Below are 26,144 nucleotides of genomic sequence, written 5' to 3'. Positions count from 1 at the left end.
CTGCAAGTGAATTTCCCAGCTCCTTAGCTCTGATCTTGTGTCACTGTAAATACATGCAATGCTTTCTGTTTCTTCTTGGACAAAAAGGTGGGGTTGTTTTCCTTACAGTAATAAAGTCTGAGCACTTGTACTATGTTAATAAGTTTAGATATTCTGCCAAAGTGTGTTTAACAGTTTGAGGGGGATGAAGAATACTCTGGTATACAGGTTTCATGACTGTAACTGAAATGCCTTGATTAGAAAAGTAGCTCTCTGGCTCACCTTAGATCTGAATTAGCCTTTGGCACTGATGCTCTTTCTGAATCCTCCTCCAGTGACAGCAGCCAGGCTCTAGGACCACTCAGTTGCTCACTTTGGTGCCTCAATAACCTATGAGCTGCTTTTCTTTTGGTGTTTTTGTTTGGGTTTTTTTCTCCTAAATTGTAATGAGATCTGTCAGATATAAGTGATAATTTTAGTTTGTCTCAGTGGTGAAGGTATCTCAGGGTGGGCACAGAATAACCAGACACTTCAAGTCAATAATGAGCTGGGAACATTTTAAGACCTAGAATATTTCTTGAGCACAAAATTGGCATAGTGATTTCTTCCTAGATCTGTTTGATGAGCTGACAATTATTATGGTTCCTTGGAAATTGCATTACTAAAAGTCTTTCCTTTTTCTCCCTCTTTACAATTTCGAAAAAAAAGTTGCACTGAATTCAGTATTGCTCTGTGTAGATTTCCAAGCTATATATTTTACAGATGGTTTTTGTTTGCAATTTCCTTACTGTGTTAAAATTTCAGATTACTTTAATCTCTTGCATAATATGACCTATAATGGATTTTCGATTTTTTTTTTTCAGAGCCATAGTGAGTTTTCAGCTAATTAACTATCCAGCTACGCTGTGGTTTTTAATGCGGGAATTAATTTTCACCAAATAACATTAACATAATGTATTGAATTTTGTAACAAATTTGGAGTGTATTCTTACAATTTCAAATGCAAAATAAGGGTAGAAATGCTCAAGGATAAAAGTTCTTAGCGAGGAAAATGTTTATGTATAAACTGATTATTTTATCTGAATTACTCTCCTTCCACGACTGATAATGTTGAGGAGAAATGTGTACTGTATTACTCTGGCATACCTTAAGAAAAACACTCACTAATACTTATGTTACCACAATAGGTACCAAACTATACTGATGTCCCTGCATTTTATTTAATACTGGACCTCTTAACACATTGCTTCATACACACAAACTCACATACAGCCCTACATACATGTTTTCTTTGCCTGCTTCACTCTCTCTCTCTCTTTCCTTCTCTCACACTTTACCTTGACACTCCTTTTAATAATAAAACCAGAACCCTTTTACAACATGTGAGCCCCACCTGAGCAGCTGATAGGAGATCCGGCATGTGTTCATTAACAGCAGCAAGGAGGTTACCTTTGCACTTTAGGCTTCATGGTGCTTGGCTTTGGTTTTTTTTTTTTTTTCTGTTTGGATACTGTTAAGACAATGCATTTATAAGTGTGCTTACTTTCAGTAAAATCTAGTGGGGAACTTGTAGTGGTTTGGATTGCTTTTTAACTATTGTGTGTTCGAAGTGTGCCCATAATGAGTAATAGATGGTGACCTCATGTTTTGTAGTAGCACAGGATACGATGAAGGGAGTGAAAGCTCAAAGGTAACAGGTGATTTGCTTGGCTGAAGAAGAGAGTAGGCAAAGCAGCTTTCCCTTTACAGCTCTTTGACAGGTCCTCCTAGAAGAGGGCAAAAGAAACTTATTTCAGTTTTCTTAGTTTGCTCTTCCATCTGCATTTCTGGAATCCTGGGCTCCTAAGCTGTCATAGGAGACTGATGATGCTTTATATTCAAGTGCAATAAGAGTACTCTATCTTGATGCTACTATTGGTTTTTTATTATCACAGAGTAATAGAATGGTTTGGGTTGGAAGGGATCTTCAAGATCATCTCGTTCCAACCCCCTGCCACGGGCAGGGACACCTTCCACCAGACCAGGTTGCTCCAAGCCCCATCCGGCCTGACCTTGAACACTTGGGATGGGACATCCACAGCTTCTCTGGGCAACCTATTCCATTGCCTCACCACCCTCACAGTAAAGAATTTCTTCCTAATATCCAATCCACACCTACTCTCTTTCAGTTTAAGTTCATTCCCCCTTGTCCTGTCAGTACATGCTCTTCTCCATCTTTCGTGGAAGTTCCCTTCAGGTACTGCAAGGCGCAAATTAGGTCACCGTGAAGCTTTCTCTTTTCCAGGCTGAACAATCTCCATTCTCTCAGCCTTTCCTCACAGGAGAGGTGGTCTTTCCCTCTAATCATCTTGATAGCCTCCTCTGAACTCACTCCATGTCCTTCCTGGGGACCCCAGAGCTGGATGCAGCACTGCAGGTGGGATCTGACCAAAGCAGAGTAGAGGACACAGTTACCACTGGGTTGTTCTTAGGCTGAAGGTTATGGTGAGTATTTTAAGTCACACGGGGTGTTGGCTTGTTCCCTGAGACCATCACTTCACATAGATAACTTGTGCAGTAAATTCAGCAGGTGCTGGCAGGGCTTTTTGGGCAGCCAGACTTTTAACTGGATGTTGGTTGTTAGCATAAGTGGTGCGTTGAAGTACCTAACCCATATTTGCTTTCTTTGACAGTTAAACCTGGGTTTATTTCTTCCCTTTTTTTGGTTTGCTGATGAAATTAGGAAATAGTGTCACATTCAACAAGCATGTATATTCCTTGACTTCTTCACAGACATGTTACTTGACCTCAGTGACCTTCTTCAGGTAATGTACCTTTTTTTAATTTGACTTTTTTTTTCAATTGTTAAACTTCAGGATGTTTTAATTTTTCTCTATAAATTCTGAGAGGAAAATTACTGGGTTCTTAAATCTGAGTAATTGTTCAGTAAAATTAAAGTCAAAAATATTTACTTGCTTTTATTGCTACCAATAACGTACTAAGAGTTAGTATGATCCTTTCAGAGTCAATGCAGTGGCACAGGGTCAGATGTTACATATTTTTAAAACAACAGTTGTTGAAGACAAAAAGAACCTTTTTGGTAGGTAATTCTGTGTAAATGGATTCGTGCTCTACAGAAACATGTTTTATAAAATGTATTTTGAGAGAAATACGAACTTGCTCTCTGTGTGGAAATAGAAAGCTCCACTGACATATGTTGCCTTACCCTCATTTTCCCTGTTACAACTGTTTTACATACAATGTGAGTAGGTTAGTTGCATCTATTTTTGTCCTCCCAGCTGTCTTGGTAAATGGCATCCCTCTGAAGACTATTTATTGCTTGCAGCAATCTGCTGGAATTGCAATAATCAAATGAATCTTTAATTCTTAAAATGAGTAACTTTTTTCTCTTCTCTGAACTCTTATTGAATTATTTTGATTACTCACAACCAAATACTGCGTGTGTAGAATGGGAGTTTCATTTCCTTTCAAACGCAAGTAATTTTTCATGGTGAGGATTTTGAAATAGAACGATCACAGTAATATGAAGAATAGTCACAGAATGTGAAGAAGAGGTATTGTGTCTGTAAGAGATGAAAAAAGAAAAGATGTCAGCAGGAACAGACAAGAAAGATTGAATGATTTGTCTTTTCCTCTGTGTACATTCCATCCAGAAAAGATGCTGAGATGGGGCATATGAAGACCAAAAGGTTAAAGAAGGGTAACTGAGGAGATGGGAGAGGCCAGAAGTACATTAGTAGTAGAGAAATAATCAACTCCTGAAAGAGAAAAATCCAAGATTTCAGTATCTTGATCTGCATTTAACTATGTGAAGGCTTTTGATGAGCTCTACTTTATGGCTTCTTCAAGGTGAATCTGAGCAAACACGAATGTTAACTGTTATTGTTAAGTATAGCTAGCCAGAAAGTCCTGTTTAAGAATGTAAAAAGGAGCTTTTCAGGTTCTAGCTTGATTTTCTTTTCTCCCACCCCAAGTCTGTTAAAAAAAAACCAAACAAAAACCCCCAAACAAAACCACAAACCAAACAAAAAAACACACAACAATAAACCAAGCCCCCCCCCAAAAAAAAAAAAAAAAAAAAAAAAAAAAAAAAAAAAAAAAAAAAAAAAAAAGAAAACACAAAAAAACCCAAACAGCACCTGGGTGGCAAAACATTTATGGCCCAGGCAGAAAACTTCAGTACATTCTACTTTAGATCAGCCTTTGCCCACATATTATGTGCCTAAAAAAGAATTAGTTTATTAGAATTAGTTCATTAGGTTGTACTGTTTGACCTTGAAGTGCCTCTTTTTTTCAAGAACAGCTCTCCCATCCTGAAGCTGGGGTATGAATGTCATTAAGGAAGAAGAAAAGTTGTGAGCAGTAGTAGTAGTAGCAATGGTTTTATACTTCCAAAATATTTAACTTGTTCAGACTCATCTGTACAAACTATGTCATACTGGTCCAGGTAACTGTTTTTCTTGGTAAAATGAGAAAGGTGTCGATTTTACATCACAAAAAAAATCACATGTGAAAGTCTAAAAAATGAGCTACTGCTAACCTGCACCAAGTCTTGCTTAGCTGATAATACCAAATGTTGAGATTTTTCTTCAGTGTTCTCCTTGATGCAGCTCAGTTGCTGTGGGACGTGAGGGACCTGCAGGGCTGCTCATCATCTGACCGCAGGATTTTTTTGAAGAAAAAAAATGCTTCACCCAGTGAAGCATCCTTATGGAGTGTCTTCATGAAGGCTACTGACTGAATTACTGAACACCCTGAAATAGGTTTCAGTGCATTTGAGGGGGAAAAGATCATAGAATCATTAAGGGTGGAAAAGACATCTCAGATCACCGAGTCCAACCATCATCCTCCACCATGTTCACCACTTAACCATGACCTCAAAACAACCTGTCGTGTATTGTTTCATCTAAAAGCAAAACAGAAAGAAAGCTGTGTAACTGTGTAACTCTGGCTACCAGCAAAAAAGATAACTGAAAGCCTGTGAAAAAAGGCCATTTATTGCTGCCTTTTGCCATCTTGCAGCTGGGAACAGTCTTAGCTGTGCCATTCTGCATCACACTTAGGGCACCCTCCACATCAGTGACCTTCAACCAGCGTCTTGCAAGCGCCGGTAGAGCTAAAGCTCTCTGGAGCTCACAACACAGGTATTGGCTAGAAGTAAGAGTAATATGAAGAAGATCTGAATCTGCTGTTACCTGCAACTCAGTATTTAATGACCTGTTGTATTTGTATTCTTTCTCTCTTGCTGATCTGTTTAGCATTTAAAAAACAAAAAAAGGCGTAGAGGAAGTCCTAAGCCTGACCTCTCAGGCTCTGGTTTGTACTTGTTGTACAACCTCTCTTCCTGGCTCTACTGAGTTGGTTTGGGATTTAACATTATTAAAAAAATAAAAAGCTGTCCCCTACAGTGTAATGTGCTTTTAGATAGTATTGTGCTGCTAAAACTTCACATTAGAGGAGCCTAATTTTCACTGTTAATGGCAGTCTGTTTAAGAAGTCTTATCTGTTTTCCTCTTATGCTGATGACTGGGATGTGGGAGTTTGTCTTGTTCCACTGAAGAACTCCTGCATTTCACAGTAGTTTTCGGAGTTTTAACATTGCTGTCACCTTGGGAAAAGCCAAAATGCATTTTGTTTTGTTTTGTTTTGTTTTGTTTTTTTTAAATTGGAAAGGCAATTTCTTTGGTACTTTTTTCTCCTGTTTTATCTTCAGGTGAAATATATCCTATGTCTTGGAAATCTCCTGTTGGAAGTGTTGTCAAATCAGTATGCCTCTGATACATTTGGACTTTAAAGCATGATCTGAAATGATCTGAAAATGTCCAGACCACTTCCTCGTGCTGAGCAGTCCTGCTGCTTGTTGATTGAGTTGGAAGGACGATCAGTCATCAGTCTCTGACAGGGAAAGTACTTGCTTATATTTTCAGATACTACATTTTACTTGCAAATATAGTCCTTAGAGAGGTCTGTAATCAGGCCTTTTGTTTGCTTTTTTGTTAGTCCAATCTGAGCAACAGGCCTGGCTTGTTTAGGAGAGCTGTGAAGCTTGTCTAGCCTTGGCCAAGTTCTGAACAATTTAGGTTTGTTCCTGTGTTTCAGAGCATCCCATTCCTTGCACCTGGGGAATTATTTGGCTGAAGTTTTACTTTGGTGTGGTGAAACACTGCCTTTTGCATCCTCAGGAACGGCCATTTCTTTTTTAGTCTGTTGTTCCACTGTCATGGTCTTTGCAATGTGGTCATAAAAGACTTTGGAGAGAGGTGTTGGCAATGCTTTGATCTCCAGTTTCAGCCTTGTAGAATATAATTTCTGGTGTGCCTTGTGGTGTGTCCTACTGTTAAACAAGGGTGATGCTCACTGACGAGATGTTGGACGCCTGAAGAGCCAGGCTCTTTGTAGGAGGGTGCAGCAGGAGAGTTATCAGCAACAGACATAATTAATTAGAGATGATTATCTGATATCAAGAAGTTTTTTCACCATGAGGACAGCCAAGTGGGGAAACAGGTTGCTCAGAACAGTTTTGAAGTCTTTATCCATGAAGCTTCCCAAGATCCAGAGCAACCTGGTCTGTCATGTGGCCGATCCTGCTTGGAGCAGGAGGTTGGGCTGGAGAGCTGCTGAGATCCATTCCAACCTGAATTACACTACAGCTCTAGGTAAGGGAAGAGGGTGCACAGGAAGTGAAAATCAGTAACTGGTACTTGTTTGGTCTAGTCTTCCTTTGGCCTCTCTTCCACTTCAAACCACAACTCTCATCCCTATTTCTTTATCTTCAGTTTGTCTAGTCAAGTAACAGTACTTTTTCGTCCAGAAGGATTTTTATTGAGAGTTTTATTTCATTTATTTCATTTATTTCATTTATTTCATCTAAAGGCAACATTGGCCTCTCTGATTCCTCCATGCTTGTTGGAAATCATTACTTTTTGACTCTCTTGCATAGATAGCATGATAATGGCTTACTGTACTGCTGTGGTGTTGGAGGAGGAACTCTAGGACTGTGATGAGCAAAAGGAGACTTTCCCGTTGGAGTCCCCAGACTGAAGGCAGCTCTTTAAAGCACAGTATGAGAGGAAGCTGCTTAATTTTGATTTGTGTCTCTTTTGAATGACAGCCTGACCAGCTGGGTTTGGTGAATGTTTGTAGTTTTGTGTGTTGCCTTTTGATTCTTCTGATTGCAATATGGATCCAAAAAATAGGAATTTTCAGTTTATTGTATGGAGGAAGGTAAAACAGAGTATTCTTTTAAAGACTGTACTCATTTGCTTCAGTTTTTAATACTCTTTGTTCATTTAAAGCTATTAACATGTTGACTGCATTTGCCTTTATTGCCCCTATGCAAATTGCCATGTTGATTGAGTTAATTTAAACAACCTGGTTGGGACCTTCAGGCATTACTACACTAGAAATGTTAATAATGAATCAAATAACCACAGGTGCCTCTTTCCCCAGCAACAGACACTCTCCTTAAAAACTCATTTGCTTTTCATGCTTGCTTAATTATTTAGGCAAGCAGCCATGGATGTTTCACAGTGTGAATTCTCACTGTGTTCCAACTGCCCGGTCTTTGTCTTTCTAAAAGACAGAATATCTTAACCACTGTCACCATTTGTAATACTTTTCCAGAACGCCACACTATGGTCTTGAAAAGCCCTTTTGGAAATTGCTTATAGCAAAAGGGTTATTGGTTTATAAATTTATGGAACTTACGGTCAAGCAAAAACTTCTTTCATTCAATGGTGGCAGCTTTATTTTTTGCCACTGCCCAGAAGTTAACGTGACCCGGTAATTGTATGGATGAGAGACTCCCTCTTTCCCAAAAGAGAGTTTAAAATTCGGGAAGGTGATGAATTCCTGATGAATTCCTGTGTTACTGGAAACGAGGTATTTGTTGTTATTTCTAGAAGTGGAAGTATATTGGTATTTGTGAAGAGATCAGACATGATGTGAAAGCAAGAGAAAATTATGAAAGGATAAGAGTCCCTCTGGAAGTGTCCCTTTGAAATCTGTCTGATGACTGACAGATGTGAAATGAAAAGACTGTCTCCAAAAAGTACTGTGAAGGGCAAAGAGCATAACAAGTAGAAGGCTCTTGTTGTCAAGATGTAACTGAATAATTGGAAGCCATTCCTTCCCTAAATGCTCCTTTTAATTAACATAATGTGTTTGATAATGAGAGCAGAAATTAACTATTGGTAAAGGACAACATCTTAGCGAACCTTAAGGTCTCCTGTAAAAACAGGTTTTTGCAGTGCCTTGGTGAGCACATACTTTTTGTCTGAAAAATGTCTTCCTGCTGAAGAATCTATTTGTTTTTTAAAGAAAAACCAACTCAGTGACAGGTCTATATGTATCCCCTCTGACAGAGGTTGACACCTGTCTGTTGTACCAGGTGTTGATGCTTAAACCTAGTGATTGCATCAAGTTTAGGAAATTCTAATATCTGATGAAAATTTGCAGAAAAAGAACAACGTCTTATGAAAGTGCATAAACCATTGTTTCACTTTGACAGTTTTGATTGGGGAGACTTTGGGGAAATACTGTTTTTCAGTAGGATCCTTTTAAATTAAGGGGGAAAAGAGGCTGAAATTGATGTGATAAGCTCTAAAGCGGCACCAATTCAAGTTTAAGCCAGAGACATCGTTTTAGAAGGGCATTTTTGTTTATTCACCATTCTAAGAACTCATATAAAATTAGGTTTTATAAATGCAAATGTCATATGATTCTAAATTTGGAGCATTAAGCTTTTGATGGATTGGAGTATATGAATTTTTATAAGAAGTTCTTAATGAAGAAAGAACTAGAAATTAAAGTAGGCCTCTAAATTAATTCTCTTAATTTTCTAAGCTTAATGGAGTGCAAAAAACCATACAAATGATGAGAAGTAAAGAAAGGCCCTCTCTACATGCCTATTGTTTATCATATCTCCTCTGTCGCAGGATCTGTGTGTGCACGTAATACTGAAATTAGTGATAGTGGCATAACATTTTAGAGAAAGAGCAGTCTTCCAGTAAACCCAGAAGTTCTTAAATATCATATTTTAGCAGCTCAATGGCATTACAGATTCCTGGGTGAGCCTTATGCCACCTTTAATTTCTCATTTACGAGAAAGGTCCCAGAACCTGTCAATATGTGGTCAATTTTTAAAGTTAAGAAGCATATTGTTTGAGAGGGCCTTAAGTTGTTGGTTTTTTGGTTTTTTTTTTCCCCTACTGATTTGCCAGGAAAACTGAAAGCAATTAAATATTCTTCATTCTTTTTGTGATTTTTTTCCCTAGCATTAGAAATGTGTGAGCTTCATGAGGAGGACCATATAGAGCTTGTAATTCACTGTATATTTTGCTTTCTTTCTAAATTGGTAGTAACCAGAAACTACAAAGAAATGTGCTTGTGATCAAAAGAAAGAAATTCCCTGATGTACCATTTCTATTTGCATTTATTATTTTGTGCAAATACACTGACTACACCTTGAAGTCAGTCATAAAACACTGAGGATATGAGTGAAGTGGAAAAGCAGGTTAGATTTAGTGTATTACTTCTCAAATAGACTCTGGATCAGGAGGCTCTTAGGCTAAGGAGAGAAAGATATATAGTCATTGAGCACATTCATTATGCATATGTCTTTGCTTTAGATTTAATTTGGCACTCATTTTGATTGTTAAGAACTTCACTTAAAAAACCTCCCTTCTTCTTTATGCCTCTTCATATTTATTTGTTCTTTATTATTGCATTTACGGAAAGTTTGCTTGGGTGGAGTTTCTTAGAGAGTGACATGGTTTGATGGAGACAAACATCAGGTATTTGGGTGTCGTGACAAGCAGGAAGATTAGAAGGATAAATACTCGTTTTGAGTTTTGGGGTTTTTTTTCTAGACTAAAATGAAAGAACTAGATGAGTTTGTGAAGCCTCTAATGGAAGCATCATATCTCCTTGGCTCCACTGAAGTAACTTTATTGATTTGTGCGGTGAAATCGTCCTTGCAGAACACAATCTAAGTGATGAGGTTTAAGATTTATAGTAACTTGGTCGGCCAGCTTAGAAGGCTGAAACTACAGCCAAACCCTCATTCTTTATGTTAATATTTTTTTAGACAAAAGGTCAAAACAAGCCATTTCGAGCTTGCAGTGAGTCTAAAGCCAACTGAACCACTGCAGATACTTTGCTGTAGCCATATCTGTTCTATCTGCGGCTGATGGAAAGTCACACGCTCTCAGACTCCAGTATGAATTGCCAGATTCAGTAGGTGCTTATTTTTCTGTATGAAACTTGGTGACTTATTTCCTAGAAAATATACTTCTTATTCAGAGGTTATATTTTGTTCACTTCCTTCCCATAGAATAGTGCTTCTATGTTGTCTGCTATTTTCAGGAAATACTTTCGCATCTTCTAGGCTGGTCCAGCCATTGGTCAGATGCAGCATGGAAGGTGTTCACCACTTTTCACTAAATATGGAATGAATTACCATCATATCATGTGTACTTGATTGCACAGTCACTTTCAGGGCACGTGATCATTCTGAGGATTTCTTTGAAGTTCTCATTTCTAATTTTTTTTTTTAAATTTGAGAAAAATACACGTCAAGAACATTTTCACATAAACGTTTTGAAGTACTAGGTGAAAATGTATCAGTTGTTTGGGGTTTTATTTTTGTTGTTGTTTAAATATATATATATTTATTTTTGCTAGGTTGGTAGAAGCATATATACACTTGGGAGGAAAGCCTGCTTTTAAACTAATGTCGGCAAAGCTCTTTGATGAAACCAAAAGAGATTATACTTAGTAACAGTTTTTTAGTTCCATAGGCTTGCACCATGTTCTGCAGTTCAGTTGGGTAATTGACTGCTTGGTAAACGCCTTTATTATCCAGGCATAGGAAAAGAGAGGGGCAGTTCTGTTGTATAAAAGCCATAGAGTATATACTATCCTTAAAAAAACCCCAAACCTATTTGTTGGGAGTGTAGGAGGATGGAGTTTTTTATACTAACCTTGACCTTTACATATGCCTTGGGGGAGCAAGGTGTTCACGGAGCTCTGTGGGAATGTTTGGGACTGATAGGGAGCTGGAGTATATCCTGCCTTTCTTGCTGACCACAAAAACACATCTTAAGATAGAGAAAGAAAGCTTCCTCAGACTTGTAAAATACAAATATAGTTGCCTATGCTATAAATTGCAAATCAGAGTATCCTCCCCTCAGTTTACATCCTCCTGGGTGCAGCACTGAAGGAGAGGAGGGGAGCAGAGCTCTGTCCCTGGACCCTGAGCAGAACTAATGTGGTTTAAAGCTTTTCTGAATCTATTTTTTTTTATTATTCTTTTTTAATATTCCTAATGTTTTTAATGTGATCTGGGCCAATGTCCAAACAGTAAGAGATGACAAATAACCCTTGGGGCATGTAGCACCACTCCTTGATTTGGTGGAAAGTTTGGCGTGTGCTTATGCAATGCTTAATTATCCCACTACAGATGATCTTGCAGAGCTGAAATTTGCACTGACTTGTGAGTATTTGCTCAGGTTTTGTAATGTTACAAGATAAATGACACTTTATATATACTGATATTATATTGAAGTCTACTTAATGCCTTATGATTTTAGGTGACAACTGAAAAACTATACTATGGAGCAGCACTGAACCTACTGAAGAACATGATGAGCAACTTTTTTTATTTTTTTCAAGATAAATTTATGCTTTGATTTACAATGCTAATTTGTGCAGATTTTGACAAGCACCAAGTATTATCCTATACCTATGAATATCACTTGTATTACTTCAATTGAATTTTTTTAAAGCAGGTTGTTTAGGATTCCCAAAATTGGGGCTTTCTTATTTCCATATAAATGTTCTATTAAAAACATTTGTGGTTTAAGATTTAAATAATTATTTTTTTTGTCTTTTAATAGGTGAATGTCTATGTGCTGGGAAAAACTTTCCTTCTGTTGGCCAGAGAACTCTGCATAAATGCTCCAGCCATAGGTATTTTTTTTATGAGTTGACTTTTGACTATTTGAGTGTGTTTTTTGCATGATTACTTGACAAAAATATGTATGTATGCCTGTATATATATATACACATAGTACTGTGTGCTAAATATCAAAGTAGTAACTTTAAAATGAAGCTGGAATCAATCCAGGCAGAAGAGCATTGCTGACTATAAGAGCCTGTTCTCCTTTATGTAAGAGAACAGGCTTTATGTAAGAGTTTTTTTGGAACTAGATGCTATTTTCTTTTGCAAATAATTTTGTTGCTTTTTCTGAGAGTCATTTAGGCCATCCTAAGACAATGGGCTGATGTGTAACAAATTTGTGTGTGTCTGCAAGCTTGCACAGGCCTATCACGCTTCACTTCCACAGATGTAACATTTGATAAACGTTTGATAAACATTTGCCAAATTTACTATCTGTCCATCACCTGTAGGTGAGGTGTTCCATGCTCGAAATACAAGTGGCTTGATGGAAAATGAGGAGCAACTTTTTCCAAACATGTGAATAACTTTAATAAGTCAACACTGAAATCATAACCGTGATAGGAAGGTGGGTTTTAACCTGTCAAAAGGCTAAAAAAGCTGTTGTCTGGGCTGTGGCTTTTAAGCCAAGGGAATTTGTGCCAATTCCAGTTAAAAGAGTGCATTTACAGTGAGGTCTTGTGACTCTTATCCACCTCTGTTCAGGAATTATCTTTGTGTATCTTTACCCACTCTTACTCCCACTCTCCTTAATCTGTACTGAGAGAATCAGATGTCTGTGTTGAAGAACAACACACACACACACACCCCTTCAGCTGTACTCAGCTGGCACTGAACTGCTGCCTTTGCAGCAAGAGAACCAGCAGCTCATGCTGAGCATCACCTGGGCAGCTGTTGGCTATCCTGGTGTGCTGGCTTTGTCTGGTAGAAAGTTCTTGTTTTCAATAATTCAGTTCCCTTCTTATTTCTCATTACTTTTTTTTTTTTTGAGAGAACAGGCAGAATTTGTATTGCAGCTTAGCTTCAAGGTGAAAATTAATGCAGATTAAAAAAAGGCAAGCAAGAAATGTTAGCTGTAGAGGTACTTGTTGTACATGGAAAAAATATTGGTTTAGACTGCTGTTTGAGTATTCTTTACAAGGTCATTACAGGAAGAGAGATTTATAGAAACCAGTAGGTATTTCTAATTGGCTCATCTGTAATGATTGTCAGACACTTGAGAAAAAAAAACACTTACTTTTATCACTCTCTAAGAAAAGTTAAGGGTACTAGCATAAAATGACTGCTGATAGTGCATGAGACTATGCAGAAGGGGGGGGGAGATCCAACACTTTTTGTTTAAGATGGCTTATTTCTAATTAGCACTCTTGAGTGAACCTAAAGACCATTTTGCAATTATTTCTCTAATGTCTGCTGCTAAATATTGTAAGGATGGGATGTAAATTTAGATGGTGGCTGCCAGTATTACAGCTCTGGGCTAAATTTGTGATGGAGCCTGTCACTGAATTAAACTTCATCTGTATGTCTGGACTCTAGCCTTTCAAATGGGGTACAGTTTTGACAGGTGCAAGTGGCAGTGTTGCAGTTTGCTGGGCAGGCTGGAGGTTACTGCAGATGATGTGTGTGAAGGGGTAGTAGAAGCTTTCAAATATAACCACAGGATGATTTTGATCAACTTTGATTATACTGATGGTTTGTCTGTCTTCAGCTTGGGCAATACACAAAAATCCCAAGCTTCCATAAATGTCAGCTCCCTTTTTTTGAAGGGAAATAAAGGCTGCTGATGGATAGTTTAAGTTACCAGGCAAGGGAACCTTTGTATTTGCCATGGGTAAATGCACGAGGACCAGACCATAATGTCATCATCACCCCTGTTAACTGTACATGAATTAACATACACGAGCCATAAGATCAGCAATGATCAAGTACACAGGATTTAGGGCAAGTAAAAATGTTTTATATTTCACAGATTCTTAAACTGCTCTAGTTTAGAACATTCTGTTTAAGTCAGCAAGTTAGTTATCTATATACAAAATAAATGCACAGTACGTGCAAAATTTAACATTTTTCTGCTTGTTGCAGTCTTAATAATTAAGTCAAATAGCTTATGAATAAATAAAATAAGATTAAATTCAAGAGCATTCCTTCACTTATTTGTATAGCCTGATGTAGCAGATAGGTAAGTAGCGCAACATTCCATACTGCTGCAGAGTTCAGAGTAAAACCGAAAAATCCCTTAATGTGCATCATTGCAGCATTGGAATACAATCAAGGTGAAATGCATCATGCATAGAAAATGAGCTCAGGTATTTGTCCTCCTTGTACTCCGGTTCCATTAGTACTGTCCGAGGAGCACTGGAACTGGAACGTCACTTTCCCGCATTGCACTTCAGTCATTCCCTCTTGTCCAAAGTAACTGAGTTCGTTACCGTCGAGAATAGCACTTACATTGTAAAATGTGTCTTGCTCAACCTGCACAGGGTGTTCAAACCACACAGAGAAGGTGTTGCTGGAGCCGTCAGAGGTAAACTTTGTCAGATTTTGAGCAAGGACAACGCCTAAGCGCTTCAGTTCGATTTTGACGCTGTACTCAGCTTTGCCACAGCTCGACCCATACAATCCCAGTCCTGCTATAAATATCCGTTTGTCTACGGCAAACTGAATACTGTCACATCGCCCTCGGTACCTCCACTGATTGCTGCGATACGCAGACGACTGGAACCGATGGCATCGCTGAGGCACGAGTCCTTTCCTCTTTGTCAGGGGAAACTCTAATTTGGGTTTGTTTGCGGCTGTGTACCATAGGAATATGTTGTGAGTTTCCTCAAGGGTGAGGATGTCGGACTGGGCAGCTCCGTTGGCAAACTCTTCCAAAGTCATGGTTGGAATCCGCACCAAGTACAAAGCTTTCCCTAATACATTCCTCTTGTTGCGTGGCGTAACGGGCAGCCCTTGCCTTTTGCATTCAGCCTCTGCCCAGTTGAGGACAGCCTCGAAAACTACCACTTCCTTGGTGTTGAGTGCCTCCCGGGTTACAATGATCTCTAGTGTTTGTTGATCTATCTCACAGAAGCCCTCTGACTTCAGTGCCATTTCTGCCTGAGCATCAATCACTTCCCAGCAGCGCTGCGTCAGCTCTGGCTCCTCGAAGAGCCTGCTCTGAGACAGCAGGACACAAGCGTTCTTCGCTTCTAAGCTGGTCTCCAAAAAATTGACGCAAGCCTTTGCTAGGGCCGGCACGATGTACTTCTTGGCAGCATACAGTGTAGCCAGAACTGTGTCAGCTTCCAGGTCTATTTCATCACTATACATGTATCTAGACGGGGAAAAAAAAAATAGTTTCTTAGGGAAAAAAAGAAGTAGGCCATGAAAATAATCTATAGTCGTCTTTGCTGGCAGTGAATCTGACATTCAGTATTTGTCAGCACATTAAGTAAACAGCAATAAGTGCATATTGCACAATGCCAATTAGGAGATGTATATTTTATAAGCTACTTTGATTTTGTCCATGTAATTAGTAGACTTGTAGAGGCCACTTACTTTAATAGGATTAGAAAGGCTGCAGGTTCCACATCTGGTATATGGATTTCAGATTTGACCTCTGCGAGATCGCCATAAAACATAGCATAGAAGACAGAGCTACCAACTGCCAAAACATACTGGAAAATAAAGAGAGAGAAGCCTCAGTAACATGGATCAGGAACAGCTGAGCGTGCTGGCTTTGCTAAGAGCTACATTTAGGGAAAGTTACAAGCTGCAGTGGAGGCAGAACACTGCCTTAGACTGTTCCCTTTAATTGCAGTGTATGTGAATTACTTCTGGGATTAGACAAGAGCTGTAATTAGGGGGGAGAAAAAAAGTGCAACCTAGTTGTAAAAGCAGAGGTAGAAGACAATCTGCACGGCAGCATTAAAAAGCCAAAAAATTATCTGCACAAACCTTATGGGCAGGAACTTTCTTGGATGCCCCTGGCGGGCCCACGATGAAGTGAACGTCAGCCATGAGTTCGTTATTGAACATCAGCGCGTTCCTGCAAGCAGGGGAGGGGGGAGAAGCCCCGTTAGCCGCGGGCTGCCCCTCGCCCGGTGCCCCAGCCTCCCGCCGGCTCCAGCCCATCCCTGCCCTCTCGCCCGGCCGGGGCGCAGGTGCATAGGGCGGGCGCCTCTCTCTCGCCCGCCCGCCCGGGGAGGGTCCGGCGGGCCTGGCCCTTACCTCTCCCGCAGCGTGGGATGGAAGGATTGCCAGTTGGCGCTCTCCAAGTTGTTGTTGTTGAGGTTTTGGAGCTGGGGCGGCGGGGGCGGCTGGGCGCTCTGCTGGAGCTGCAGGGCGTTTTTCTTGCTGTTGGCAGCGGTGGCGGCGGCGGCGGCGTTGCTGTTTGCAATGTTAGTGTTGGTGCTGGCAGGGTAAAGTTCTGCAGCCATCTTCTTCTTCAGGGACAGGGGCACTATCTCATAGCATCCTGGCACCTTGCCGTTTGACCTCACACTCTTTTTGGACTTCTTTAAGGTCTCTGGAAGCAGAAGAAAAAAAGTCAAACACTTCATGATCCTGCCATTGAGGCAACCAGGGGGCAGTGGCATGAGCAAGAGAACTAACAGATCCCAAATGCGAGTCCCACTATCAGGATATTTTGTACGCTTCTAGATGCAGAGTGGCCTTTGGTTTTTTTTTAGAGTGTGTGCGCGCTCTTTGGTTACCGGCCCGACGCACCTTTCCGGGGTGAAAGGGGTGATGCTGTGTCGGATCAGTGCCAGCGCTCACCTTGGCTTGCGAGGGTGTCCCAGCCTCCACGGCACTGCCACGACTGCAGCGGGGAACCCGAGCGGGGCCGGCGGGCAGTTCCTTCCCCGATGAAAGGGGACAGAAAAATAAAAAAAATCAAAAATGGAGAAAAAAAAAAGACAACAAAATCCAGCAACAAAATCCCAGGAATCTGGCCGAGGCGGTGGGTCAGGAGCGAAAGTCAATCCACAAATCCTCCGAGTGCAGCAGCCCGGCGAGGGTGAAGCGCAGCCAGCCGCCCGATCCCCGCCGCCAGCGCTCCGCTCCGTCCTTCCCGGCCCGCCGGGGGCACATCCGCGGCGGCCGGGCCGAGCCGAGGCGGCGGCTCCCCTGCAGTCCCGCTCCCGGGCGGCCCCGCCGCCGCTCGCACCAACTTTCCTCCGCTCCCCGCAGCCGCCGCTGTTCCTCCGCGCTCCTCCCACCCGCGCCGGGGGCGCTGCTGCCCGCGGGGGCGGCCCCGGCTCCTGCGCGGCGGGCGGGACGAGGCGCTGCCCCTGGCGCTCCCCTCGCGGTGGGATGCGGAGGGATGCGACGCTGCGCAGCCGGGCTTGGCTCAGCTCGGCTCGGCGCGGCTCTGCCGGGCCCTGCGTCCGCCTCCCGCACTAAGAGGCAGCGGCCACGCCGCGCGTCACGGCCGCCCGCGCCAATGGCGAGCGCGGGGGCGCGGCGGGGAAGAGCCGCCCCCCGCCCGGCACCGCCCCCCGCGCCTACGTGCGCAGCGCCCGGAGCCCTCCGGGAGGGAGCCCCGCGGTCGGTCGGTCCCTCGGCACGGCCCCGGTGCCCGCGGTCCGGCCGGAGCGGAGCAGAGGCGGAGGGACGCGGGGCAGCGCGGCGGGAGCGCGGCGGGGCGGAGCGGGCGGCCCCGGGTGCGCAGCGCCGTTCCCGGGCGGCCCGGGCGGGGGCGCCGCTGCACCGCGCTCCGCCGGGCGGGGGAGCCGCGCTGCCCCGCCGGGGCCGCCGCCCTGGCCGGCTGCGGGCGCGGGGGGCACGGCCCCAGAGGGGTTACTGAAGCCGAGGGAGGCTGCGGGGTGTCCTCCCCTTTTCCTGCAGCCGCCGTGCCCCGGCTGTGCGCGCCCTCCCGGCCTGGGACCTCCCGCCCGTCCCACGGGCTGTCGTTCGGCGGGGACTGAACCCCACACCGTGCCCTTTTCCTGAGAGCGACCAGCAGCGGGACTCGGCTGCTGCTGCGCTCCCGGTTACCTGTTTTGGTGGGGAGCGCTCTTCTACACGGTGCCCGAGATGCTTTTCTGCATCCCTGTTAATGTGGCATCAAGGTTCTTCGAAAAGTCCCAGGTTTCAAGTCAGGAATGGGATCAGGAGAGAAGGGAAAGTCTTCAGAAAATCATACGCTCCTTTTTTAAAACATTAAATAAACGTTTTTCTTGTGGTCTGCTTCAGGGCCCCCAGCACTCTCTTTGAGGAAAATCAACGAGATTTTTGCCCGACTTGAACTTGCTCAGCTGTGTAGAAGGGTTTCAGCCCCAGGGGTCTCCCAAAGCCAAAGGGGATACTCCTGGGAGCAAGGCACCCTCGCTGCTGGTTTGCCACCTCTGGAAGGAAGCAAGCTGGTTGGGCTTTACAGCGTCTAAAGTTATTTATTTATTTTTTTTCAAATGTTTGCATCCATGCAGGATGCAAACCTAGGCCCTGCCTCGAATTTATGTATTTACAGTCTTACTTTTTTTAGCCTTTTTAAGGCTTGTTGTTTAAAACCCACCCACATATTCATTTTCTGAGTGTTTGGTAGCTTCAGAATATAAATTAACGATATGCAATGTCTTGTCAAATGACCTGTAGGCATGAATGCCAGCAGAAATGTCTCAACAGCTACAAACAGCAACTGTGTTAATGCTTCTGATACTCATCTCGGAAGAAAGGGCTGAGTTGCTCCTTGCTCTCCACTCTGCTTTGGAGACCATAGGAGCTGAAGTTGAGCCCTCTCTGGCTAAGAAGAGATGAAAAAGCAAACCAGGCGTTCTTTGTAACATCATAAATGTTCCTGTAGCATGTAGAGCAAAGTTTAAATGCCTGTTGAACCCCAGGCTATGCCTTCTGAAAGGATTTTTATTTGTTGTTGTTGTTGAATTTGGAATTGGTAATTTCTGTTGAGCTTCCTAAAATCATACTTGTAAGTACTGAACAACTCTCCTTAGAATCATGGGGATTGGTTATTCTATTCTAAACCTTTGATTTTTAGGGCCATCTTTAGAAGGTGACTGCACTCTGGAGTTTCTTCAGTTTTGAGGGAGACATGGTTGAAAGTTCTTGCTTGATAAGTGCTTTCATTTAAATGCTTCTGCGGGGCTGACAGGCATCATCACCTACGGTGTGATCTTGGTAATTATGGATAGCAACAGGGCTTCATTGTTAGAACTTGGTGCTTTGATTAGTTGTAAATCCCTAAGATTTTTCCAGTGTTTCAAGCTGAATTTAGCAGTTTAAGTGCCCACATAGGGGATCAGATGAGGAAATTGAGTTGAGACTAATAGTTAACAGTTTACCGTACATCATGGATTTTCGGTCAAGTGATAAAAGGCTGGCAGGAAATGAGAAATTGATATCTCAAGTAAGAGTAAACATGTGTTAAGTGTAGCTTTTACAAGATTGTTTGATAAATTATAAATTGGTTTCGGCAAAGCACAATGTGTACTGACATATTTTGGTTAGTTTGAAGCTGATAACTCTGACGCTTGAAATAAGTTTATACATCTGGAGGCAGATCTGTGGCTGCTGTAAATTGTCACAGCACTGTTGATGTTAATTGGGTTCCAGCAATTTATACTGAAGGAGAGTCTGCCTTATTGTCTGTAATAAACAGTGTTTTTGTATTGTTGGAATATGAGTCTGAGAAGGAGCTGGAATTAACTTTGAAGGTTGACTTTTCTTAGGGACTGAGGGTTTTCTGGCAAATGAATTTTTTTTTGAAGCTTAGTTTCTAGTTAGGTTTGAGATGGGGCATGCAAGTTATCTTGTTACTTTGCAGGAGATATTGAAAGTTTGGGGTCTAAGTCATGTTCTCATTCTGCAAAAGCTTTTGGAAATGCTTTACTTTGGGTCTAATTTCACTGATACCGGTAACACTGCTCACATGTCAGAGTCAGCATGTGCAGCCTTGGACACTGAAAAGCGTATAGGAAAATGTTTGTGTAGTGCTTTAAAGATTTTTCATCTACAAAGCAAGAAATTATTTTGTTTCAGCTTAACCAGAAAGGTGCTTCTAAAGCTTAGTGGTCAGAGGATCTGGCCCAGCAGCACAGTCTATTTGCTGAGAGGTGGAGCAAGCCAAGCACAGCGGCCTCGCAGTTCTGCCTGAGCACTGCGTTTCCTAAATCAAACGTAGAGTTAGAAATAATGTTATTACTTTCTGTTGCAGATCCGTGTTTATATATTCCCCGTTTTGCACACATGCTGGAGTTTGGGGATAAGAACCACGAGGTGTCCATGACGGCTCTCAGGCTGCTGCAGAGGATGAAGCGGGACTGGATGCACACCGGGCGCCGGCCCTCCGGGCTCTGCGGGGCAGGTAGGGCAGAGGCTGGGTGTGTCACTTCCCCCACAGCAGGGTGGATGGGAAAGCCTGGAACAGATGAGGATTTTCTCATTTCCTTGGTGATATCCATGCTCTCTGAGTTTTGTGCTGTCAGGCACCTACAGATTTATATAGGTATTCATCGAAACAGTTTCTGAAACTCAAACTTCATTTTGCCCTTGTTTCTACAGTACTTGCTCAGATCCTTTGTAACTTACAGTTTGGATTTTTTTTTAAGCTCCTTTCTGGTGCTTTTTCTGCCCCCACTCTGCAGGGTCTAGCTGCTGAAAGGTTTTTTTGTCAGCTAAAACGACACCATTAGTGCAAGCACTTTGATTTGTGTCTTTACATAGAGTCTTATGCAAGAAATGCCCTTTTTGACCTGTTTTGTGAAATTATTTTTCTCTCTTTCTTCATCTTTTTCCAAGATCCATTGCTGTCATGATGCTTGCAGAAAGCCTACTGGTTTGGGAGGGTCAGGTTAAAAGGTAGTAGCTAGCGAGGTCAGAGTAACAAAGGGTGTAGATAGTCACAGAGATCACGTATGCACTTTATTTTATTTAAAAGATCTTACGTGTCTGTGCTTGAATGAGAAATAGAACTCAAACCTTCGGGAGCCCAGGACTATGCAATTGTCTTGACATTTCTAGCCGCTTTTTGTTAATAGTACTTGCTTATTGCACATTGCTAAAAATTTGAGTCTAGACTGCATGGGAGAGCAGCCTGCTCTTTGATTCACTACAAGGGCTATATCCACACAAGCAGGTAATTTGACTGAACAAACACAGATCAATAGATTGAAGTAGGTGGTGCTGAACCCCTCCATCCATCCATGCAATATGCAGTTCTCCTGTTGGACTGTGGACTGGCTTTAGTTTGGTTCCCTGGTCTAAATGTCTGTGCCACATGTTGTTTGAAGGACCAGTTGTTAGTTTAGACCCTGATGCTCCCATGAGAAGCACTTTAAAACATATACCAGAAACAGAGCTCTGGTTTAGTTTCCTCTGTAAGGAAGCACTTTGGCCTGCTTAAAACTGCTCTGCACACTGAGCCACTGCACGATGGGTGGGGGTGATGCTTCAAAATGGAGATGGTGCTTTGAATCAACACACAATAAAACTGCAGCCAGCACTAGTTTTCTGTATAGAGGGTCTTGCAGGAGAGCACTTGGGTACCAGCAAGACAGTGGTAGTGGTGACAGCAGTGAGGAGACCAGCTTAAGCAGATTCAGTGTTTCTCTGAAAGTCTTTTTGTTCAGGGCAGAATTCAGTAAATTCTGCTAAAAAGATGATAACTTTGAAAATAACGTGATCAATGAAATGTTCTTGTGCTGTAGCTTACCATGGTTTCCCAAAGCATAGAATTTTTGAGGGTGTAAATTGCAATCGGCTTAATTTTATTGGGTAGAAAGCAAAGTTTGTAAGGTCAAGTATTCAAGGACACAGCTGAGCATAAGCATTTACAGCTCTTTAGCGGAAGGCAGGGATGAAGAGAGGGTATAGTTATCCCACTGTTTTCTGCTTTTGTTCAGTAAATTTTTCTCTTTTTGATATTGACTTTCCCTGCTCATTCTCCAGCTCTGCTGGTGGCAGCAAGAATGCATGATTTCCGACGGACTGTTAAAGAGGTTATCAGGGTGGTCAAGGTTTGTGAATCTACATTAAGGAAAAGGTCAGTGCAGTTTTATTGCTTTTATCTTTCATTTACAGTACTGAACAGTGGTGTAGTCTAAAATGAATGTATATCAGAGAAAACCAGGTTCTGTTCAGAAGTGCCACAAAATAAAATAAGTGCAGTGTGTTTCAGCTGGTGATTTTAAAGTACTAACAACTTGCCTCTTAGTTAAGGCCTCAAATGCTTAGCAAAGATGGTAAGGGGCGCTGTGCCTAGTTAACAGGTGAAGAGTTGAAGGCAAAAAAATGCTCTGTCAGAAATGTTAACACTGTTGTCATGTCCTCAGAAAAATAATTTATTGATTCTCAAAGCTGACGGTACCACGAGATTCTTTTTTTCATTAATTCAGAATCCAGTGATGAAAAGTCTTGCACTTTAGCTATTATTGAACTTTTCAGAACATTTTGCTGATATGTTCATTTTTGGTAGTGTTGCAGTGCTAATAAATGGAAGACAGCACAGTGAGTCTAATGATAAGTTCAGTGAAGGATCCCCTGAAAGTGGGAATTTTTGAAGTACCTTTTGTGCGTTTATTTTTTTTAAGATCGAGTAGTATTTTCCATGTTTTAATGATATAAGTAGACACCCAGTTCCCCTCATTTTACTTTTGAAAAGTTGTAACATATTCTTTTCCCATAGGCTAAGTAAAAAAATGACCCAGCCATGAGGACCATGATTTCTGTTGCCCCAAGTTGGAAATTTTTCTGTCACCAGTATTTACTGATGTTTTTTTCACCAAGGTCTGTCTTTAGAAAGCTTCCTCTTTCTCTTCACCTCACTGGGATCATCTTAAGCACATCCAGCTGAGCCTAATACATATTAATAATATTCACTTCTTAATTCTTGGAAATATTTTCACCTCAGATCTTCATTGGTAGAACAGGAGTGATGCTATTTCCTTTCTATGCATGGGTGGCATAGGGATAAATTGGAAGTGTTTTAAATGCTTTAGGGTACAACTATAAGGATGGAACAGTACAAATACCACATTTTTTCCTCTGGCCAACAGGTCGTGTGTTTTAGTTGTGCATTTTGTATGACTATTGAGTTATACACCACAATCTACTCCAAGGGGCTTTGGTTAAAGAGTTTGTTCTTAGTAAGAAAATAAGCATAATAAATTAGAGTTGGAAGGAAAATTAATTTCAGCAATTGTTTCGAGCGAGAAAATCTTACTTCAAAATTCATGCTTTGAAATGTTTACTCAAGTCACACACATCAACGAAAATGACAGCGTTATTTACTTTGACAGGGTAAACGTGACAGCTGAATTATTTTCAGGCAGCTATAATTACAACTATTTATCATGAATCTATAAATTTGATTGATGTTTTTCAAATAAGAGCATGCTATATAGTATTTAATGAAGGCAAATAAAAAAAATACCTTTGAATAACTCTTTCTGCACTCGTTTTTTTCCTCTTCTTTCAAGAATTTGTCTCAAAATGCCATCAAACAGATGTTGTCGAAATGAATGAGAACTTGTTTCACGTTCTTAAAAATTCCTTTACTTCTGAGTTTGATGTACAGTTTTATTTCCTTTTGATTATTGAGAGTTACTCCATTTTGTAAAGAGCTGCTGCTGCTTTGTGTGTTGTGAATGTGTTGGGTGTAGTTGGGTGAATGCTCATTAATGGACAGCGTTGGATCATCTCATCAGCTGACTGCTGATGGCTTTGCCCTGACAGCTCTGGAAGTGAAACCAAGCAGGAGGCCAGAGAACACTGACACTTCCAGCCTGCAGGTTCTGCTGTGGGCTGTAATTTAGTTCCCAGTTACCTGCCTGGCTCAGACCATCGGAAGCTGGGTTTACTTTCAGTGCTGACGGACTTCCATGGCAGAAATCCGCAAGGGAAGGGGTGGCCCCACATGACGTGCCTTTTCCTCCTGCCTTGTGGAGGCACCTCAGAGCCTGGTGGGGACAGGGCTGCGTGAGTCAGTGGCTTGGCTGAGGATGCTCTTTAGTAAAGCCCTGATTGGGTTTCTGTTTTGGGAAGACCCTTAGCAAGGGGTGGCAACCCTTCCCTCAGAAGGGCTTTCTGGTCCTGGGCAGTGCAGCTGGTGGGGCTGGATTAGTTCACCCTGTTGATCATCATCAGCTGGAGAGCACCAAGCCCAGGTGCCTGTAAACTGCCTCCTCTTTCACTGCTGTGTGCTGGAGGAGTAGCTCTTAGGAGAAGGTTCACAAAAATGTGACGTGTCTTCAGGTCATAAAAATTAATGACCTGATCATAAGGGGAATGTGTTTTGGAAGGAAAAAAGCGACAAAGCATGACTTTTGGATGCTGTCACTCATCTTCCAATCAAGAGCTCTTAATTTAACCATCTGTTTGGTTAAAAAACAGTGCATGTTTATTTTTAATATGTGTGGATTTTTGGTAGGATTGGTGCAAAAACTTTGTAGTCACTTCACAGGGCCTTCTAGCTTTATGTGTTGAAGCACACAATTAAAATGTAAAGCTTGTTGCTGTTGTTGAAAGCCAACTTATTAAATATTAATAAATGCACTGATAATTCTATCTCATTTCCAGTCTAATTGAAATTATATTAACTTATATATCACTTTATATATTCAAAGTACTGTACAAATATTAACTAATTAGTCAAATTGTTATTTTCTCTGTAATCATCTGTGGAGGTAGGAGAAATTAACTTTTAATAAACCCAACCCTTTTATTTAGTTCAATCCTCTCATTTGTGCCTATGTTCAATGCACCTGTCTTCGCTGCTGCCTTTTTAACCTTTAAATACTCTACCCCCTCATCTTTTTATTCACCCACTGCATGCTTTCTCTGTGTTCTGAATTCTGTCTTATCTGTAGCGAGAATAATTCTTGTGATATTTGTCCATTGTGCATTATCTAATACTGTGTGGCCCTTATGCCTGTTTGAAGATCTTAGGCACTTCTTCAATAGAAATAATAAAAAAAAAATCTTATCTTTGATAACATTTGCATTCTGCTTCTTTGCATAAAAAATACTTCTTCTCAATTCCATAAAGTATTGTCTGCTAAAAAACCTATTTGTGATGAACTTCAGAAGAAGTAAAGCTTCATTTAGTAGAAATTGGAATGAAAGGCCAGAATGGGTTTAAAGGGCTCGTTTTTGAGGTGAATGTTTTTTTCTCACAACAAAATAGCGTTTTTGGGGAAGGAAGACAAGACTTGTTACAAAGGAACTCCATATACCAGCTGCAGAAGCTGCGGGGACTTACATAAATGGGGTCCTTTGCTCACATCCTGGGGACCCAGCTACAGCTCTTTCAGTGACTGCCTTGGTAATTTTGTGGTGAAATTAAAGATTCATACATAGAGATAAATGTATTGCCTGCAGCTTTTCTTTTTTTTTTTTCATTTCTGTAATGTGTAGCTGATGTAAACCTCGTGTCCAAGCACCCAGTCTCAAGCCAGGCAGATGTCTGTGAGAGCAGGCAAAGCGAGGAGGATGTGAGTCTGGGGTCAGGATGGGAAGAGAAGGTAACAGGGAGATGGGTGGCTGTGAGGTTGTGTTTTTGAAAATTCCATAGTCCTATGAAGGCCAGGACTGAAGGGAAAGATGTGAAGAAGTCGGTGTTGGGCTGTGATTCATGTACAGCCAAGCTAAAGTTCCGTGAAAGGTATCTGGTGAATGAGTGAGAGCTGGTTACCCAAGGTGTTCAGGCATGGAAGGGCAGAGGATGCTCAGTATGTCACAGCTGTGTAAGGGCTCTTGGTTGAAGTCTGATGTGGAGAGAAGCATTTAGAAAACCAGGAAAGTTATTTCATGTAAAGGAGCTTGTGGTGGTGTCTGTGCTGATCTCCTTTGCTGGCCACCACTGTGAAAAGCTAAACTGAGGAATATCTTATGTCTCCAGTTAAATCATTTCAAGTGGCTTACAGATGATTTCTAGAAACCTTTCTAGTATGGTGAGTAAAACACAACTCGATCCATGTGGGCTAGTATTGCATACCTTTGTAAGTTGGATTGTCTGGTTTAATGAAAAAAGGTTTTATTTCTGAGGAATCCAATTTCACAGGTAATGTTCCTTTTTATAAAACCAGCTTCTATACAGTTAGTAAGTTAATACTTTAATTAGATTCCTAATATGTTTTAGTACATCATCTTTAAAAATGTAATTTCAAAATTATTGGTGACTCTTACTTTTGAAACAGTCATTAACTTATTCGCACTAACTCAGGCTTAGCTCTTGTAAACAGTTTTCTCTGTGTTTGACTTTCCTCAT

General features: G+C 41.5%; 2 protein-coding genes across 3 annotated transcripts in view; one reads left to right on the top strand and one right to left on the bottom strand.

Annotated features, from left to right (window-relative positions):
• Positions 1-26,144, top strand: part of BRF1 (BRF1 RNA polymerase III transcription initiation factor subunit) — a 171,004-nt gene that overhangs the window by 69,146 nt on the left and 75,714 nt on the right. The window contains exons 4-7 of the mRNA XM_027716641.2: positions 2,752-2,783; positions 11,877-11,949; positions 20,094-20,243; positions 21,827-21,920. Coding sequence (XP_027572442.1) covers positions 2,752-2,783; positions 11,877-11,949; positions 20,094-20,243; positions 21,827-21,920 — 349 coding nt within the window. The remainder of the gene's footprint in view (positions 1-2,751; positions 2,784-11,876; positions 11,950-20,093; positions 20,244-21,826; positions 21,921-26,144) is intronic.
• On the bottom strand, positions 13,874-17,275 carry BTBD6 (BTB domain containing 6). Of its 2 annotated transcripts, XM_027716648.2 has the most exons (5): positions 16,700-17,274; positions 16,151-16,448; positions 15,878-15,968; positions 15,479-15,597; positions 13,874-15,254 (listed from the first exon to the last, which is right to left on the bottom strand). In XM_027716648.2, the coding sequence occupies exons 2-5, from the start codon at positions 16,357-16,359 to the stop codon at positions 14,222-14,224; spliced, it is 1,452 nt and encodes a 483-aa protein (XP_027572449.1). In that variant the 5' UTR covers positions 16,360-16,448; positions 16,700-17,274; the 3' UTR covers positions 13,874-14,221. The 2 variants fall into 2 exon arrangements, with proteins under 2 accessions (XP_027572449.1, XP_027572448.1); XM_027716647.2 differs by having other exon boundaries at positions 16,151-17,275.

This window comes from Pipra filicauda, unplaced genomic scaffold (genome assembly GCF_003945595.2).
Source record: "Pipra filicauda isolate LSUMZ 115617 unplaced genomic scaffold, ASM394559v2 scaffold151_size3305965_pilon, whole genome shotgun sequence".
Lineage (NCBI taxonomy): Eukaryota > Metazoa > Chordata > Aves > Passeriformes > Pipridae > Pipra > Pipra filicauda.
The sequence above is the reverse complement of the archived record's forward strand: the minus strand, read 5'-3'. Positions and strand labels throughout refer to the sequence as shown.

Coding starts and splice junctions, on each gene's coding strand:
- BTBD6 (XM_027716647.2), bottom strand. CDS start 16,518: ATGCCACTGCCCCCTGGTTGCCTCAATGGCAGGATCATGAAGTGTTTG. Junction 15,969..16,150: donor CATCCCACGCTGCGGGAGAG/GTAAGGGCCAGG, acceptor CCCTGCTTGCAG/GAACGCGCTGATGTTCAATA. Junction 15,255..15,478: donor GCCTTTCTAATCCTATTAAA/GTAAGTGGCCTC, acceptor TTCCCCGTCTAG/ATACATGTATAGTGATGAAA.